The sequence below is a fragment of the Aedes aegypti genome, chromosome 1, assembly GCF_002204515.2.
Source record: "Aedes aegypti strain LVP_AGWG chromosome 1, AaegL5.0 Primary Assembly, whole genome shotgun sequence".
Taxonomy (NCBI): Eukaryota; Metazoa; Arthropoda; class Insecta; order Diptera; family Culicidae; genus Aedes; species Aedes aegypti.
The window spans coordinates 127,478,463-127,497,306 of record NC_035107.1 but is presented as its reverse complement, the minus strand read 5'-3'; the positions used below and the strand labels follow the sequence as shown (position 1 = coordinate 127,497,306).

Here is an 18,844-nt window from a genome sequence, read left to right as displayed (position 1 = left end):
GAAAGTTGTTGATGTTTTTATATTTTTTTTTTTCCATGTCGTTAACATGATATCGAATTAGGTGACATTAAAAAATGGAATGCGGTATTTAGTTTACTTACATGAATTCTCCACCAGATCTCGCAAGGGCTCTCCTGTAGTAACATCTTTCCACGTCATTGTCTGTAAATGCATGATTAAAAATGCAAACTTTAAATGCCAAAATCTCCTATGATACTTTTTGCTTTGATTTTTTTAATAAAATTGCAAACAAACAAGAGTTGAACAATTTGCAAACTTATTACATTTTCTAGGACATTGGTGTGCAAAGCATTCTATAAACCATGAACAATATTTTCTCAATTGTAAAATAGGTTGTAAGGATGAAAACTATTTAGAAAAACCTTCATTTTAGTACATTTTGGTACAACGAGTAAAACACAACTTCAATTAAATCGATAAAATCGTGGAGAATGCGGTGATGGCCTTCCTTAGCCGAGTGGAAAGAATCCGTGGCTACAAAGCAAAGTCATGCTGAAGGCACAGACAAACAGACGTAACACTTAGAACAAATCCCGATCAAAGTCATAGTCACGATGACATGTACGCCCAATGCTAAAATCGGTGTGTTTGGCCGATGGACCAACAGATGGCGGTAGTGTGTAAACGTCAAACGCGAACAAAAACGATGCGAGCGCTGCGGGTGGTGGATTGGCCACCTACCATATATTTGAATCGGCCGTTAAAAAGGTAGTCGATGGACATCGGTGAGAGTGTGACGTCTGTTTGTCTGTGCTGAAGGTGTCTGGTTGCGATTCCCGGTCGTCCCGGATCTTTTCATAATAGAAATTTCCTTCACTTCCACACGATATACGAATGCGAAAATGACAACTTTGGCAAAGAAGCTCTCGGTTAATAACTGTCTTTTTTATAGTATAGTACAAAAAAGCTTCAAAAGCCTGGCCTGTTGTGTGTTGGCACGGGGTGGGACTCACGGTAGGCTTGCTTAACCGCTAAAAAAATTCCCTACTGCTCCTGTGTCTCGATCTCCACCGGAACTACATGACGCAACTTCATCAAGGGAGGGCTGTGCTCATGCACTTTGTCAGTCTCAGCCTCTAGCTGTTCTGCTAGTTCACTGTTGGAGCTTAACCCTCTAATACCCAACCCCGCCTTTAGACGGGGTACACTTTGGAATTTTGTGTATTTTTTCGTAGCTCGGAAATCAAAATGATTTTATTTTTGGCTTATACCTTGACTCATAACACGCATATAAGAAACGTTTTTTATGACTTTTGAAACTTTTTTGTATTTTTAGAAATTGTTTGAAAAATTGCATTCTTATATAACCTACAAATGCCTGGGCTTCATTAAACGTGTAATATAAAAAATCGTATCTTTTATACTTTTTCTACGATTAACTTATCACAAACGAAGAGCCTGGTGGTATTAAAATCATTTCAAACCTGTTTTTCCGTTAGTTACACGGAAAATAAAATACGCTCCGAAAAAAAAAAATAAAAATTTAATATTTTTCAAAATACCGTAACAATTAAAATTTTTATTACTGCCAAAAATCAACAACTAGAAAAGGCTTCAAGAAAAAATGAAAAAAGCTAGGGATGTTCAAAAATAAAAATTATAAAAATCAAAAACCAAAATTTAAAAATTTGCGAATAAAAATAAATAAATGCCCAAAACATGTTTAGAACGATTTTAGATAATGAAAAATAATACTTAAATCGAAAATAAAAATTTGGGTATTAGAGGGTTAATGTCGTCAAAAACGCTGCTCACTACGACATTTTTACGGTATCTCTGCGACTACTGGTTTTGCCCAACTGGCGGTTGAAGATCTTGCCGCTTTGGACAGCTTTCTGTGCGACGACGCATACTTCCCATGGGCTGGCCTCGCGTGAGAGCCCTGTTGTAGTTGGGGATTATTCCGGCGATAACGCACATTGCCTCCGACGATATAGTGCGGTAGGCACTCGCCACCCGTATAGCCTTCTCTTGATTGCTTTTGGTTGTCAACGCTGCAGCCCAAGCTGGGACTCCGTATCTCAGTATGGACGATGATGGTCGTCCGAAGACGCCTCGTACTGCTTCTTTGTCCTCCAATGTTGGGCAAGATCCTAGCTACAGTGTTAGTTGCTTTCGCTGTCTTTTCGCAGGCATAGTCTACGTGGCTGTTAAAGTTTAGCCTGTCGTCGACTTTTACTTCAAGGTGCTATAGATGAGATTGCGTGTCCTCCGACGTTGATCTCGAACTGCTGAACCGCCTTGCTAACCAGCACCACCTCCGTTTTGTGATGAGCCAACTGCAGCTTGACTTCAGTCATCCACGATTCAATGGTGTCTAGCGATTCCGCCATCAGCATCTCCACCTCCGCAGTCTCGCCTACGCAGTCTCGCCAATTATCCTAAGAACGACGTCATCTACGAACCCGACGATCTCGACTTAATTCGGCAGGGTCAAGGTTAGCACACCATCGTACATCATATTCCACAGTGCTGGAACAGGTATGGAACTCCGGTCGTTACTTCAGTGCCTGGTTTGTGCCGTAAATCAGTACCCTGTTCAGAAAGTAGCTTTGCTGAACTTTACACAAATATTCGGGGACCCGCATTTTATGTAGGGCTGAAGCGATAGCCTCCCAACTGGCACTGTTGAACGCGTTCTTAATATCTATCATTACCATTGCAAAGTATCGATTGTCTCTCCTTTTCTACTTGGACGCTTTCTCCACACACGCGATGACTGTCCGAAGAACATACACCTTCGAAGTCTTTTAACGGAATCCGAGCTGCCTTTTCGACAATCCGTTCTCGCTTGAAGCAGGATCTCGTGGCGGTTTTCCCGGGTTTGACAGCAACACCAGCTTCTGCGCCATCCATCTGTCTGGGAAGCAGCCTTTCGCTAGACACTTCTGCAACGCTGTCCTAAATGTATCTGGGAACGCCAAGATTGCTGTCCTTAGCGCTATATTAGGGATACCATCTGGACCGTGAGCTTTGTTCAGCTTCGACGAAAAGGTTCTTGTCGAAATGCTTCGTCTTCCACCTACGTTCTTCATTCCTCCTCTGCCATACTGCACAACTTCTCTGGCCAACGCAGTAGTAGATCGCTTGATGGTCACTGTGGGTGTATTCTTCGCTAACTCTCCAGTTCATAGTGATCAGCGACGGGCTGCAAAATAATAACTGTGGAAGTGCTCATTGAACACCATTCTGAGAAGCAGGCTCTGTCCCAGTGAGAACGTAATGCCAAGAAGAAGAATTTGATTATGGATGATCAATGATGATAGTATGTTTCGTCAATACACTCATTATTGTCATGAAGTTTATTGAATTTCAAAATAAATTAAAAGTTTTTACTGTGAGTTTTTCTTTGACTAGATTTTGCTGAAATCTTGCAAATTTCGATTAGATTTGAAGCAATTCTATATTGAGGCCTATCGAACCTTTTTGACCCACGTCAAAGCAGATTATTGGTAAAATATTGGTTTTAACAATGTTCACATCAAATTTATAGATCTTGCTAGTAAACTAATTCATCGGGCATGCAGAATAATTCTTAAATTTTTATTAGGATAAAATTTGTTTCAAATTGCACGATTAAATTTAAATTAATAAGATTTTTGTGTAAGCCTCCAATCTTCATAAATAATCTTCATTTCTTCTTTGTGGCATGAAACAATACCATTCCTAGGCATAGACAATATGTTTGAGCCTCGAAAGTATTAAAAGCTATGTTGCTAAGTATTTTTTGACGCATAACGTTCAAATTCTGCGAAAACTACGCAAATAACTTGTTACACAAGCTCCTAAATTTGTTGACTAAAATGATTAAATAATGCATCTGTAATAGCCAATATCTCTAACAATAGTCGTGTAATGATATTTTTGAAAACTGCATTGGACTCACCGACCCAACATTAAATAAATATCGTTATTATTATGCTTGAGACAAAAACGTGTTAAGTAGTTTAACTAGCCATGGTATGTTCTAACTTCTAGTTATTGGAACATTCAACGGGACAGCAATAAGGTTCGTATTTTGCACTCTTTAAGAGGAAAATAACCATCATCGTTTTACAAATCTTCAAAACCAGTTTTTTTTGCTCAAAACTAAAGCACTGTTCATGAAAATCTATCATTGTATTGCACTTACTATCCGTAATGCAATGATAGATTGTCATGAGGATTGCTGTAAATTTGGAGGAAAAACTGTTTTTTAATATTTAATGATTGCTGATGATTGAATGATGGATTCTTAAGACTTAAGGCGAAGTAGGCCGTCATTGAAATTTGTACGCGTCGTCGATGATTGTTGCTAAGATTCTACCCTATTACCCCGAAAGCCATTACCCAGAATGCCATTAACACGAATGCCATTACCTTGAATTCCAAATCCCCGAACGACCCATAACCCCGAATGGTTTTAGGATATTTGGTCGAATGACGTTTAGTCGAATGACATTTGGTCGAAAGTACATTTGGTCGAATGCCATTAGAACCTCTAGCCAAATGAAATTTTGTCGATTGGACATCAGATGCAATTTTTTTGTAATGGTTTATTGGGAAATCATTTTGTCCAACAGATATAGAACACAGCTGGGTTTTTTTACTACTGCCTCAATAGGATTAATTATTCTTGACAATTATTTTATTCTTCAGCCGTTTTTGGATTTGAAGACGGGACGTTTTATTTTACCAATTTTTGTAGAATCCTAGAATAAATTATGTCAAATGGTATAGAAATAGTTTTCCTACGTAATCAAAATATTTAGCTACTATAAGTGTTCTTTAAACAACAGTAGGTACTGTAGTTTAAAGAACATTTATAGTAGCTAGCTAGTCAACGTTGGGAACCTGAAGATATGTTGAATTTATTATTCTTCCAGAATATTATCATTATAAGAAAAGTGCCTCCCAAAAGCTTTCATTGCTTAGTTATTAAAGTTTCAAGCTATATAGAATTTATTATTCTTTAAAAATGTCATCGTTCTTTAAAAACTGCTAATCTTTATTGAATTACAGCTTTTAGTGTGATTGCTTGAAACATTTTTGAGTTTTAGGTCTTAAAACGTGGTCTTTGGGCTTGAGAATTTTGAATGTAGGCTTTGTGGCTGTGCGGTTAGTGTTACCAAGCATTTAGCCGCATCGAGTCAATGGGTATTGAACCCGCTTCAGTCCGGAAAACTTTTCGTCAGGAACGTATTTCGACTGTGCCACTGGGCGTTGCATGCTAGTCCGTTGTCTAGTGTGGTGCTTACTTCAAAGGGTAAATCGTACACTGGAAGCATTAACGTGTAGGTGTCTTTAAAAAAAAACATGAAACGGTTGAGTATAGAACTATTTGATCACCTGTCATTGTCATTGTCTTACTCATGGTAAATCAGTTTATTGTGTCCTCATGCTCTATTACATTCCTTGAGGCGTGTCGATGGAATTGGTTGATAAATAATTCAATCAAAACCAGAGATTAGAGGTGAGCCGACTGCGGTGACAGAAGTTAACTTCTTCCTTATAAGATCTGCTCTTCGCGATTCATCCGAGTGACATAATAAGCATGAATGAGAAAAATGTCAACAAGAAACGTCAACAACGCAAGAAGTAAATCGGTGTTGTGGGAAAGTCTGATTAACTGGATCCCCGAAATATCGCTCGACGCATTATTAAGGCTTGAAGCTCATTATAGAAGTTTTAGAAGTAAAACAAAGCTGACTTTTTGCGCTCTATCATGTAGTTCTAGCAGTACCTTATAGGCACTCCCTATTTTCAAGCACTCAATCACTGTACTAACAACAAAATGTGAATCTGTGCAATAAGCTGAAAAATCCACATTCGACTAAATTCTCTACTAAATGTTCTTTCAACCAAATGTCGAACACTTTTTCAATCGAATAAATTCTTTTCGACGAAATGTCCATTCGACCAAATGTACTTTCGACGAAACGTCATTTGACCAAATATGTTTCGACCAAATGTCATAGATTCTCCCGAATGACATATCGCCGAGTTCCAATATCATGCGGAAATGTCATCAACGTCATCATGGGACGATTCAAATATGACGTCCATCGTTTTTTGGGATTTCTAGACCCCCTCTCCCCCCTTTGTCACGCTTTTTCCAATACCTTGTACACGTACTGTCACACTTTCGTAGACTCCCCCCCTCCCCCAAATGATGGACGTCATATATGAATGATTCCCATGTCAAGATAATTGTAAATTCGGGGAAATATCATTCGGGGTAATGACATTCGGGGAAATGGCATTTGGGGTATTTTTTTAAGCCACTCTGTACTCGTGGCCACTACTGTGCCGGAATCAGTTGATCTGTAGCTTCTTTACCGATACAGATCTATTTTCAACTTATCTATATTTACATCAACTTTCACTCTCTCCTACGCTCTTACTCTCACACCGAGCAGGTAGGAGAGAGCTCTGCTGTTAGTGAGGCTAGCTGCCTGCGAAGAGGGTCAGTTTGTCGTTTGTCTCAATCACCATCTGATACTGACGGAGGATGGATGTGCTCCCCAAAGCACGGTCCTCCGTGAGGCGTCTTCTGGTGGCTGGACTTTTTTTTGTGGAGGGGCTGGGAATCGAACCCATGACCTTCCGCTTATGAAGCGAAAGCGTAACCTCAAGGCTACAGACCCCCCTAACATTTGGGGTAAAGGGTTAGAAACCTTATTTCGAAATTGCGGTCTACCTAATTAACATGGCTGACAAAACGAATGACAGACTACTTAGCCTTAAGGAATTGATTTTGGGCTTTTGTTGCACGACGTAACCAAGTCGATGAACATGCCAAAATACAGACGAATATAATACGGTGACACTGATCAACATTAGTTACGCAATGCAATATTGCATTTATAAACTCACCGACAGAATGTAGATTCGTACGCCCATCAATCAGTTGGCGGTTTGCGAGGTTAATGGGGACACCGAAATTTGCCAGAAAATCAGCGCACATCCGCAAGAAGAAAATCTGAGACTTAAATCGAGGTGCGTTGTGTTGAATCGAATTCCGTACGTGCAAATTTTCGATCCGTGACGGTCCGTTCAATTTATCCTTCCTTGATGCTGGTATTATTGACACGTCGGATTTAGTATCCACCAAAAACCGCAAATTTGGCGTCCTATGGTATATAATCAGCCGGCGGCTTTGTTATCCTGCGCCCACTTCACACGTTTCTGGTGGGCGGCATACTAGATTTTTGGCAGTTGATACTTACAGGGGCTACGGCATCGTTCAGCTTGGCCACCGTATTTACGGTGATACCAGCAGATGTCAGTTGTGTTTTCACTTCGGCGATGAGTTGCTGAACGGAAACGAGATCTTTCCGGGCCAGATTTTAGGCGGCGTATTTCTGCAGTTAGTGCAGCAATTCGTCCAACGAGGTCTTTCTGAGAGTACGGCTCTGCATGTGCTGATGCACATCACTTTAACTTCGGCGACGTGTGGAACGAGGTCAATCATCTTGTCCCCCATTTCAGCGATATTAACTAGGCTGCTTTCGTTGATGCTCAAAGCTGTTCGGATGTTTGCCGGAAGCCTTTGCAGAAAAAGCATTTGCAGGAATGCATCTTCCACGTTTAGTCCAGAAGACAATTCCTGCATCTTGGCCAGCAGGTGGGTACGCCGCAAATCACCCAGGTCGCAGGCTCCAAGCAGTTTTTCCAATTTTGATTGCGGACTTAGCTCGAAACGTGATATCAATCGTGTTTTGATGGCGTTGTATTTACCATCGGCGGGGTGTTCCTTGACAAGATCCGTGACATGACAGATTACCGATTGATCTATCTTGGCGACAATGTGGTGGAATTTTGTCACGTCTTGTGTTACGCCAGCCAATGCGAATTGCGCTTCGGCTTGTGCGAACCACATAGTAGGATCCGATTTCCAGAAGTCGGGTAATTTCACTGCGACGGTAGCTGTAGCGGCTGGCTCTGGATTTGCTGTGGGATTCGCCATCTTGTTTTCTTTTCGCGTCGTAAATCGTAATCGTTTCGATTTTTTTCGGAAACAACCGTCGGAGGTCACCAAATGTGGGAAGATATGCCAAAGAGCGAACGGATTGCGATTCTACGGAACGGATAATGTAAAATATATACGCGACGTCTACTTTGCAAACTACTTGTTATTCAAACAGATTTGAATGTGATACTCGCGATAGCTTCTCACTTATTACTCTTTCTCTTTAAGTAAACTGCGGTTGTCGTTGGGTAGCAGTGTTGCCACAACTTCTTCTGTAAAATAAAAATGTTCATTTCAAACCTGGAGATTTTCCTTCACTTCCGGGATCATCTAAAACCCCAGATGTCCCAGTTTTTCGCCCGGAAAGTCAACAAACAAACATCTTCACATCTCGACAAGAACATGTCGAAACTTCCGACAAAATAAGGCTTTCTGGGATTGTGGAAATCATCTTCGAAGTAATGGAAGTCTCTCCCGCAATAAGAAACCTTATTAGTAAGGCACTTTCTTTCATAAAACCTCTTCTGAAGCGACTGGCTTCAAAATGGCCCATTCTTGAATCGTTCATATCTTTCGATGGATAATACATCCAATGAGGTCGGGGATATGGTCGAAATCCTACAGTGGAATTGCAGAAGCATTTCTAAAAATATTGAAGCGTTTAAGTATTTAGTTCACAGCACACGCTGTGACGTATTTGCTCTCAGTGAAACATGGCTAACTTCTGATAAGAATCTCTCTTTCCACGATTTCAACATTATTCGCCAAGATCGTGGGGATGGTTATGGAGGGGTATTATTGGGGATCAACAAGCTCCACTCCTTTTATAGAATTGATTTTCCCCCGATGACAGGCACTGAAGTAGTTGCATGTCAGGTTACTATACGAGGAAAAAGCTTTAGCATAGCAAGTACGTAGAGTAAGGTGGGGCAAAAGTTCGACCTTAGTGGTATAATCAAAGTTTCCAGGAAAACAATAGCAGTTGAAACAAAACAAATACCATACAGTGAACCTTCAACATATTGGCTATAATTTTGCTGAACAAACTTGTGTCAAAATATTTACCCATTTTTAGTTATAACAGTTTCAAAATCGATTGTCTTATTCGAACTTTTGCCCCACCGGTGGGGCAAGAGTTCGAATCTAGTGTGGGGCAAAAGTTTGCTGGCTAAAACACAAAATATCGATCCATTTATGACAGGCATACTTTACACCAGCCGTAAACTTAAGTTTGACGAAAAATACACACTAAAGTTTCATCGAAAAATTGCCCAAAACCGGGTTAATTGTAATACACTCAAAAATAGCAGTTTTTCGCAAAACTAAGTGGAAATGTAAAATTTTGGTGACAATTTTCACACGATCAGACAAATTTAACTAAATTTGAATGTAATATGTGGATTTTAGGCAATTTGCAAATTTTTCCGTGAGTTTATACATGGGTCGAACTTTTGCCCCGCTGATTCGAACTTTTGCCCCACTATGGGCCAAAAATTGTTTTCAAGCATTTATGCAAAAATTAATACACCTCAAAGCAACCTTATGATAGGCCTAGAAACGCCCTTACATAAAATATTGAAAAAGATTTTATCTTCAATTGGTTCAATGCAACGAAAGTTTGACCAAAAATTACAATATTCACGTCGAAAAACAACAAATAGCCATAACTTTTCCAAATCTCAATCGATTTTTATGATATTTGGATTGAAAGTCTCTTACTTGAATAGCATTCGAACCACCATGACATTTATAAGATTTGTTTTAAATTGAGCTAAAAATCTCAAAAAGAAACTCTTACCCCACTCGAACTTTTGCCCCACTTTACTCTACCTACCGCCTAGTGCCAGGATATCTCGCAGAGAGCTTACAGCCATCTGCTGCGCTATGCCAGCCCCACGGTTGATCGTAGGTGATTTCAATTCACACGGTACAGCCTGGGGGTCAATGTACGACGACAACCGTTCAACCTTGATATACGACCTATGCGACGACTTCAACTTGACTATTTTAAACACTGGGGAAGCAACACGTATCAAACCTCCAGCTCCTCCAAGTATTTTAGACCTCTCAATCTGTTCGAACTCATTATCATTGGATTGCACGTGGAAAGTAATTCAAGATCCCCATGGTAGTGATCACCTGCCTATCAAAATTTCAATTTCCAATGATTCGTGTCAGGCTCGCCAGATCGACGTAGCATACGACCTCACCAAGCACATTGACTGGGGAAAATATGCTGAAGCGATCTCCGATGGCGAACAGTCGGTCGATGCTCTTCCTCCGTTGGAAGAGTATCAGTTCTTATCCGAGTTAATTATCAACAGTGCTATTGAAGCACAGCGTCGACCAATACCGGGAGCGAAAATTCGAAGACGGCTACCCACCCCTTGGTGGGATGATGAGTGCACCGCAGTATATCGGGAAAAGTCCGTCGCGTTTAAAGAATACCGGAAACGCGGTTCTCGTGAAAACTATGAGCGCTATACCTCTCTTGAACGCAAGTTTGGTAGCCTCGTCAAAGCGAAGAAAAAAGGATATTGGCGCAATTTCGTAAACGGGCTTTCTAGGGAAACTTCCATGACAACATTATGGACCGTCGGTAGAAGAATGCGGAACGCGACAGCGGTAAATGAAGACAAAGAACACTCTTCTCGGTGGATCATCCAGTTCGCCAAGAAAGTGTGTCCTGACTCCGTTCCAGTACACGGAAAGGTTCGCGTTAACTTAACCGAAAGAAACGAAGTTGATAGACCCTTTTCGATACTAGAATTCTCACTTGCTCTCCTTTCATGTAACAATTCTGCCCCAGGAATGGATAGGATTAAGTTCAACTTGCTCAAAAACCTCCCAGACGTCGCGAAGAGGCGCTTGTTGAACTTATTCAATCAGTTTCTGGAACGCAACATTGTTCCGGATGATTGGAGACAAGTGAGAGTGATTGCCATCCAAAAGCCCGGAAAACCCGCGTCGGATTACAACTCGTACCGCCCTATCGCGATGCTGTCCTGTTTACGCAAGCTGTTAGAGAAGATGATTCTTCATCGGCTTGACAAATGGGTTGAATCGAACGGCTTTCTATCAGATACGCAATTTGGTTTCCGCAGAGGCAAAGGAACGAGCGACTGTCTTGCACTTCTTTCAACAGAAATCCAACTGGCCTATGCTCAAAAGGAGCAAATGGGATCGTTTTTTTTGGACATTAAGGGAGCTTTTGATTCAGTATGCATAGATGTCCTTTCAGACCAACTCCACGACTGTGGGCTTTCACCATTAATCAACAACTATTTGTACAATTTGTTGTCTGAGAAACGTATGAGCTTTTCTCACGGTACCTCAACAGCTTCACGAATAAGTTACATGGGTCTCCCCCAGGGCTCATGCTTAAGCCCCCTTCTTTACAATTTTTATGTCAGAGACATTGATGATTGTCTCGTGGAAAATTGCTCGCTAAGACAGCTTGCAGATGATGCCGTTGTTTCCGTCACAGGACCAGGGGCGGATGATTTGCAAAGACCACTGCAAGATACTCTAGACAATTTGTCTACTTGGGCTTTAAAGCTGGGTATCGAATTCTCTCCGGAGAAAACTGAGTCGGTTGTCTTTTCTAAGAAGCATGCCCCAGCACAGGTGGCGCTTCAAATCATGGGTAAGGAACTAACTCAGGGTCTTTCACATATGTATCTTGGGGTCTGGTTCGATTCCAAATGCACTTGGGGAAAGCACATTAAGTATCTGTATCAGAAATGCCAACAACGAATCAACTTCATGCGCACACTGACCGGAACATGGTGGGGAGCCCACCCGGACGATCTGATAATGTTATACCGCACTACAATCCTCTCGGTCCTTGAATACGGTAGCTTTTGTTTCCAATCCGCCGCGAAAACACACATTCTGAAGCTTGAGCGTATCCAGTATCGCTGTCTTCGAATCGCGTTAGGCTGTATGAACTCGACTCATACAATGAGTTTAGAGGTATTAGCAGGCGTTCTTCCTTTATCAGATCGTTTCGCGGAATTGTCCCTCCGGTTCCTCATCCGCTGTGAGGTATTAAACCCATTGGTTATTGAAAATTTTGAAAAGCTAATCGAACGAAATCCTCAAACAAAATTCATGACACTGTACTACTGGTACATGAGTCTGGAGATTAACCCTTCTTTGAATGCTCCCAATCGTAGTTGCTTCCCAAATCTCTCCAACTCCACTGTAGGTTTTGATCTGACCATGAGGCGAGAAACCCATGGAATTCCAGATCTGCTCCGATCGGAGGTCATACCACTAATTTTTGCAAACAAGTTCGGCCAGGTCAGCAGCGACAGAACGTTTTATACTGACGGGTCAAAAACAAATGATTCCACTGGATTTGGTGTATACAACGAATTTCATAGCGCCGCCCACAAACTTCAGAACCCTTGTTCAGTATACGTCGCAAAATTAGCGGCTATACACTATGCATTAGAGCGAATTGCCTCTCTTCCCTCTGATCGATATTTCATTTTTACGGATAGTCTCAGCTCCATCGAGGCTATACCACAGACAAACAGACGTCACACTCTCATCATTGTCCATCGACCACCTTTTAAACGGTCGATTCAAAAATATGGTAGGTGGCCAATCCACCACCCGCAGCGCTCGCATCGTTTTTGTTCGCGTTTGACGTTTACACACTATAGCCATCTGTTGGCCTGTCGGCCAATCACACTTATTTTAGCATTGGGCGTACATGTCCTCGTGACTATGATTTTGATCGAGATTTGTTCTAAGTGTTACGTCTTTTTGTCTGTGGCTATACGTTCAATGAGGCCGGTAAACTACTCCCCGTATTTCCTCCGTGAAATACGATCTAAATTGAGTGCTTTGTCGAATCATACCATCACCTTGGTTTGGGTCCCCTCGCATTGCTCGATTCCGGGCAATGAGAAAGCGGACGCACTCGCCAAGGTGGGCGCTATGGAAGGCGATATTTATGATCGACAAATCGCCTTTGAAGAATTTTTCACAATTGCTCGTCAGCAGACCTTGCTCAGTTGGCAACAAAAATGGGATAAAGGGGATTTGGGCAGGTGGTTACATTCCATTCTCCCGCAGGTGTCAAAGAAGTCGTGGTTTAAAGGGATGAACATGAGTCGCGACTTCATCAAGATAATGTGTCGGCTGATCTGCCCATACTCGCATAACAGTCCCATTTCAATTTTCGACACATTTGAGTTAGCTCCATGAATAGTGTTTATTTTTAGTGTACTTTTCGGTACCATTCTTAAAATTGTGTTTTTGCATGGACAAAATGCGAAAAAAATACCAAACCATGTGCGTCCCATATTGAATATACCCGCATAACAGTCCCATTAGTAAATTATGATGAAATTCAACCAAAAGTATTACTATAATTACTGTAAGGATCTCTGTAATCTTACATCCTAGTTTTGATCACATTAAAAGTAGATATAATACAAATTACAGAGGTTCAAATCAGTTTTATTCAAGAAAGATGGTTGTTTTTGTTTGACTTGAAAATATTCCCAGTAAGCCTTTTTACGGGATAAGTTATAGAACCACATCTTGCCGTATATCCTGGAGAAGTTAGCTTCCCGTAGAGTCCATGTCGGTCATTACTATCATGATCCAGTTATAACAACGAAATCTCTTGTAGATTTATCATCCGAAGTCATGAAGGGGAAAGCTTTTGATACCAGCGTAGAAATGCGCACATAGCCATTGGCACATGCAGTCGACAAGGTAGGTCAAACTGAGTGTGACATCGAATGCCGGAAAATAAGAAGGTCCTGGACACTTAGTATGATTATCTATATCTATTGAATTTCCAACTGCTTCGCTGACATCAGGCCTCTAGAACTTCTCGATTTTACATCTTGATCCGTTTCAAATCCAACATCAACAGCAAGTGGATCCAGAAAATTGTTCGTGTTGATCGGTCGCACCGGCCCAACCAATCTAGGGTAATCTTCAGCACTACAATTACGTTTACGATTAAAAAATGCGAGTCCTAAAAATTTCAAAAGGAACGGTGTCTTGGAATGTCTTGTAAAATTGAAAATAAATATGTCATCGTCCGCGATAACAAAGTAAGCGAGTCCCAAGTAATGGGACTGGTATGCGGGTATACTTGCATTTTGCGAGAAAAATACTCGGATAACGAGTCCCATTTGTTCTTATCTTGGATTTGCACGTAAAAAACAATCGCATTAACTAAATTTTAGTTATTGAACAAATTCTTATACATCAATGATAATGTGTTGAGTAATGCCACCAGAATTTTCAACTGCCAGCAGCGGCGTAACGAAAACTTCAACATTTATGTTTAGATGTGTTTTTCTCGATATGATGGTTTTCCTAATGGGACTGTATTGCGAGTATGGGCAGTGATGTCCAACCACTACTCGTTAGGCTCGCATCTCTATCGAATAGGGCTCTCAGACAATAATCGATGTGGTTGTGGAGCTGGTTACCAAGACATCAACCATGTTGTCTGGTACTGCCCAGAATACGGAATTGCCAGATCAAATCTATGTACATCTCTCAGGGCCCGAGGAAAACCAGACAAGGAAGACATTAGAGATGTGTTGGGTAGACTGGACTTTGACTACATGTTACTTGTTTACAAGTTTTTGAAGCAAATCGACGTTTTTGTTTGATAATATGCTTTTTGATCCGCTTGTCCTCCTCGTATACCCCTTCCCGTTTTTTGGATGTCCACCTTGTTTCCCTCGAAACCCGTTTGTTTGTACCGTTACAGGTTGTCGTCATGTCCACTCTGCGTTGACCAGCAGCAATAACGCCTCAACAAAATGCTGCTGTTGAAGATCAACAAGTAAACCATATTTCCCATCCCTTCCAAAAATGATTGTATTCCTTAACCTCGACCAAACCGCGAGTTTTACGGTTCCCCAAAACTAACTTAGTTCTATAAGAAACAAATATGATTTTGTAAATAAATCCTTTCAATCCGGCTCCATAATGCCTAAGAGCGCTTGAGCCTGCTAAATAAATGATTAAGTAAAAAAAAAAAATAAAAATGTTCACGTGGTCATGAATATTCCAGAATACGACAAATTTTAATTTTAGCGTTACTAGTAAGTGGACGCTGCCCAAGGAAAACCGAAGTAAAGTATTGTAACGGTTGCATGGATGAACTGATTGAATTAAATTAATTTCTGTCAAAATAAAGATATTTTCTACGCAAAAATGGTTGTGCAAGTATGAAACAGTTTTATCTTTCCAAATAATTTGTGAACTGAGTTTGTTTTTATATTTGAACTGGGATAGTAAAATCGTCCAGGGTGTTCAAAATATAATAGGGATCCAAATTATGATGGTTACCCTTTTCAAACTGACTAATTTGTCCATATCAGTATACACTAGGTTAATGCAAACTTTGCATTGTTTTTGCTCTCCATGCTTAAACGGTGTTAATTATGATAAAAATTATTCTCCCAAAAATTGAAGTTAATATGGAAGAACTTTGGTTGTGCAAACGCCATTATGGAAATTACTACAAAACATACAAACCTTTTATGTTCAGTTCTCGAGCTGCTCGTCATAATAGTCTATGGAAAAGTGAACAAACTAGTCTCATGTGATTTTTTTTCTCAGCCACAACTTTGCCGAAGACATTTTGATGGGACGTGAGGATAATTTGTTGTTATTGATAACAAAGTCTAAATTATGCTGAGATGATCATTTAATTACATTCAGAGCAACACTGTTTTTTTTTGCTGGAGAACAGAGTGGTCTGTGTATCTTCGATCCGGAGACTTTGATCTATTCTTCCCGGCAGAAGTACCACTGTTGCCTGTGTTACGTGAATACCTATCACCCAACAATTCAAGTCATAAACACAAAGTAAGTCATTAACTCCAAACAAGAAACGTTGTAGATCAAGTTACACAAAACAGAATAGCAACCATATGCACCATAAGCTATACGCATCGAGGCTACTGCACTCGAGTCTTCCCCTATTCCTTTTTCCACCCATATGCAAATGACTTTACATTGTGCATATCGGGTTGGACCACCAAGGCACCCAAATTGCCGACCTTGCGAAGATGCACAAATTGTTCGTTTTACAATCCAGTTGTCTCATTCTAACTCATATGCAATATAGTATAACCCAAATATTGTCAGACCTATATAAACTCAAATGATCGAAATACAAATCAATGTTTGACTAGCAATCAACTGTGTAAGATCAGTCTCTACTGGTGACTACTTTCGTAGCTCACCATAGTAGGGATACTGAACTAAAAGAAAAGTCCTTCTCCAAACGTGTCCGCGTTACAAACCTGCAACACCTGCCGAACAGTTGGTGAAGCATGCTACATGCAAACCCACTTTATGATGATGAACAACAATATATTCTGACGTCCAATCAAAATGGGGTCTTCAGCAAAGTTGTAACTGAAAGGATTTTACATGAGAAGAGTTTGTTCACTTTAAAAAAAAATATGACGAAGAGATAGAGGGCTAAATACAAAAGGTTGGCGTTTTCCATATAAACTTCCAATGGCGTATGCAGTGCACACTGTGCAAGCCAAACTTCTTCCGAATCATTTAAAACTTTTGGAGGATGCTTTTTACCATAATAAAAAAAGTTTTAGCATAGGGGAGCCAAAGTTTTAAACTTTGCGTCACTCTAGTGTGTATATTCGTGTTTTCTAACAATAGGTAGTAATGTTTTTAAATGTGTTTTCAATAGTTATTTGACGAAAGTTTCATAAGCACATTACTGCCCCATGTGAATAAGGAATCCAGCAAATATGGCATTGATATGCTCCTATGGACAGCGTAGATCACCGAGATTATTTGGTTTTCCAATTCCAAATGAAAAAGATATCATAACCGTATACATACCGGATCAATGTCAACACTTAGAGGATTTTTCATGCGGTAAGGCACTGGTGATGCATCGTTGCTGTTAGATTCTGCGGCATGCGGTGGAGGTGACCTGCCCCGGTTCCTTCGGAGCGCAGTGTTCCTATGGCTGTAGTCAGGTGCCACATAGCCTCCCATCGATGGACGGGTATTTCTTGGATAGTGGAGGCTTCCAAAAGAATCATTACCGACTGGATACCTTCCGTAGTCCGAACCTCTGGAATAGACATTCCTTGCAAGAGAAATGCGATAGTCGTTCGGACGGTAGCTTCGTGAGTAATTTGATGCGTTGGTATTTGCGGGGCTATAACACGTTATCGTGCCATGATTTCTAGCAACGTATGAGTCAAGAATTGAACCCGTGTCGTGATGGTTTGATTCAAGGGTACTATTGTCATGGGAGTATGAAGATACCTGTAAAGATAATATCGTATGAAGGTATATATTATGGTATTGAAGATAATTATTATAATCCTTAACATATTATATGAATTTCGACCAGATTCTTAAATTCTGTTTTCCAAATTGACGCCAATATGAAAGAAACTGAAGACAAAAAAAAAAATTTGGACAAAAAAGAGAAAGAACTACCATCAGTGGTCCAGTACCCGCTCATGCCTCTATTTACGCTGTCTAATGTAAAAATTGATTTTTCGTGGCAAAAACACACATTTTTCGCACGGATATACCATACTCTGGGCCCCATACTCTGCGCGCTTAAGGCTTTTCAATTTTCAAACAGCTGTAATTAATTGAAAACAAAACACAATATTCTGAAATTTTGGAAGCAAATACTTATTGATCTTATGTATAAGGAAAACATTATAAAAGCTTCACTAAGTAATGATTTGTATAGCAAATTTTTAATTTTTCTCAAGGGTGTTCGTATTCCTAACTCTGCGCATTCATTTTTGCGCTCCTTATTCTGCGCATTTAGGTTCCTAACTCTGCGCACTCGATAAATTCTTTATAACAGTTGAATTATTTTACTAAAAGCATTACTAGCATTTAAACTCCGAATTAATCTTCATTTTCTTGCTTTATACGGCTTTACGTCCCCAGTGGAGCGTGGAATGTCTCTAACACATATTTTATTATTATTATTATTGTCTTTATTTAAGAGATTTTCAGCCCTAGGCTGATTCATCTCGATAACACATATTTACTAAGTGAAGTGAATTTTATCTATAATTCAATTGAATGCCATTAAGTGCAACTCTCAAAACAATCGAAATCATCATAAGTTTTCCAAAACATCTATTTAATTTAGTTTTCTAAAATCTAAACCAACGATTAAACCTCGATGTTTCATTACTCGATATTGACTCATGAAACTATACAAAAAATCAACATTATTTTTTTACATGGTTAGGGAGCATTCAAAAATTACGTCCACCGTTCATGGGGAGGAGGAGTATACGAAAATGTGACAATGCATTCATTTGGTACTGTAAAATCGCGACAGGGGATTGAGGGGACGGAGTGTAGAAATCCTTAAAATATGATGGACGTCATTTTTTAATCTTCCATTACTACGATGGTCCCCTCGAACAATTTTCCAAAGCATTTCTATTCCATATCTCGATGGTCTCGACAAGTCGATGGTTCCCTCCAATATCGACATCTGGAGAGTTGATTGTATGTTGAAAATAACGTTTTATACCTGCTGCGCATAGAAAGGAACATAGTTGAAAAATGGTTCCTTACTATGAGCACTCAAGAAGATTAAGAAAATGAAAAGAAAATAAGTTGCACTTCACCAGTGATGATTGCTCGATAAATAAACTAGTGACTACGTACTAAAAATCTGAAATATATTCTCTTTAATTTGCTTAAAATGACTTAAGTGATGAGGTACTCCCTTAGCATTATTGCTAACGGGCAGTCAATTTGGACGTTTTTCAATATTTTTAAAGCTATTTTATTTTTTATTAAAGTAATAAACGTAAATTTGTCAAGAAAATTCTTCACGTACTTTTTTAT

At 40.0% G+C, this 18,844-nt stretch overlaps 1 protein-coding gene across 1 annotated transcript in view; it reads right to left on the bottom strand.

The window, feature by feature from the left end:
* The window catches only part of LOC5568685 (mitogen-activated protein kinase kinase kinase 7), a 94,664-nt gene that overhangs the window by 63,040 nt on the left and 12,780 nt on the right, over nt 1-18,844 (bottom strand). The window contains exons 5-6 of the mRNA XM_021847323.1: nt 16,841-17,275; nt 102-162 (exon numbers count right to left, since the gene is read on the bottom strand). Coding sequence (XP_021703015.1) covers nt 102-162; nt 16,841-17,275 — 496 coding nt within the window. The remainder of the gene's footprint in view (nt 1-101; nt 163-16,840; nt 17,276-18,844) is intronic.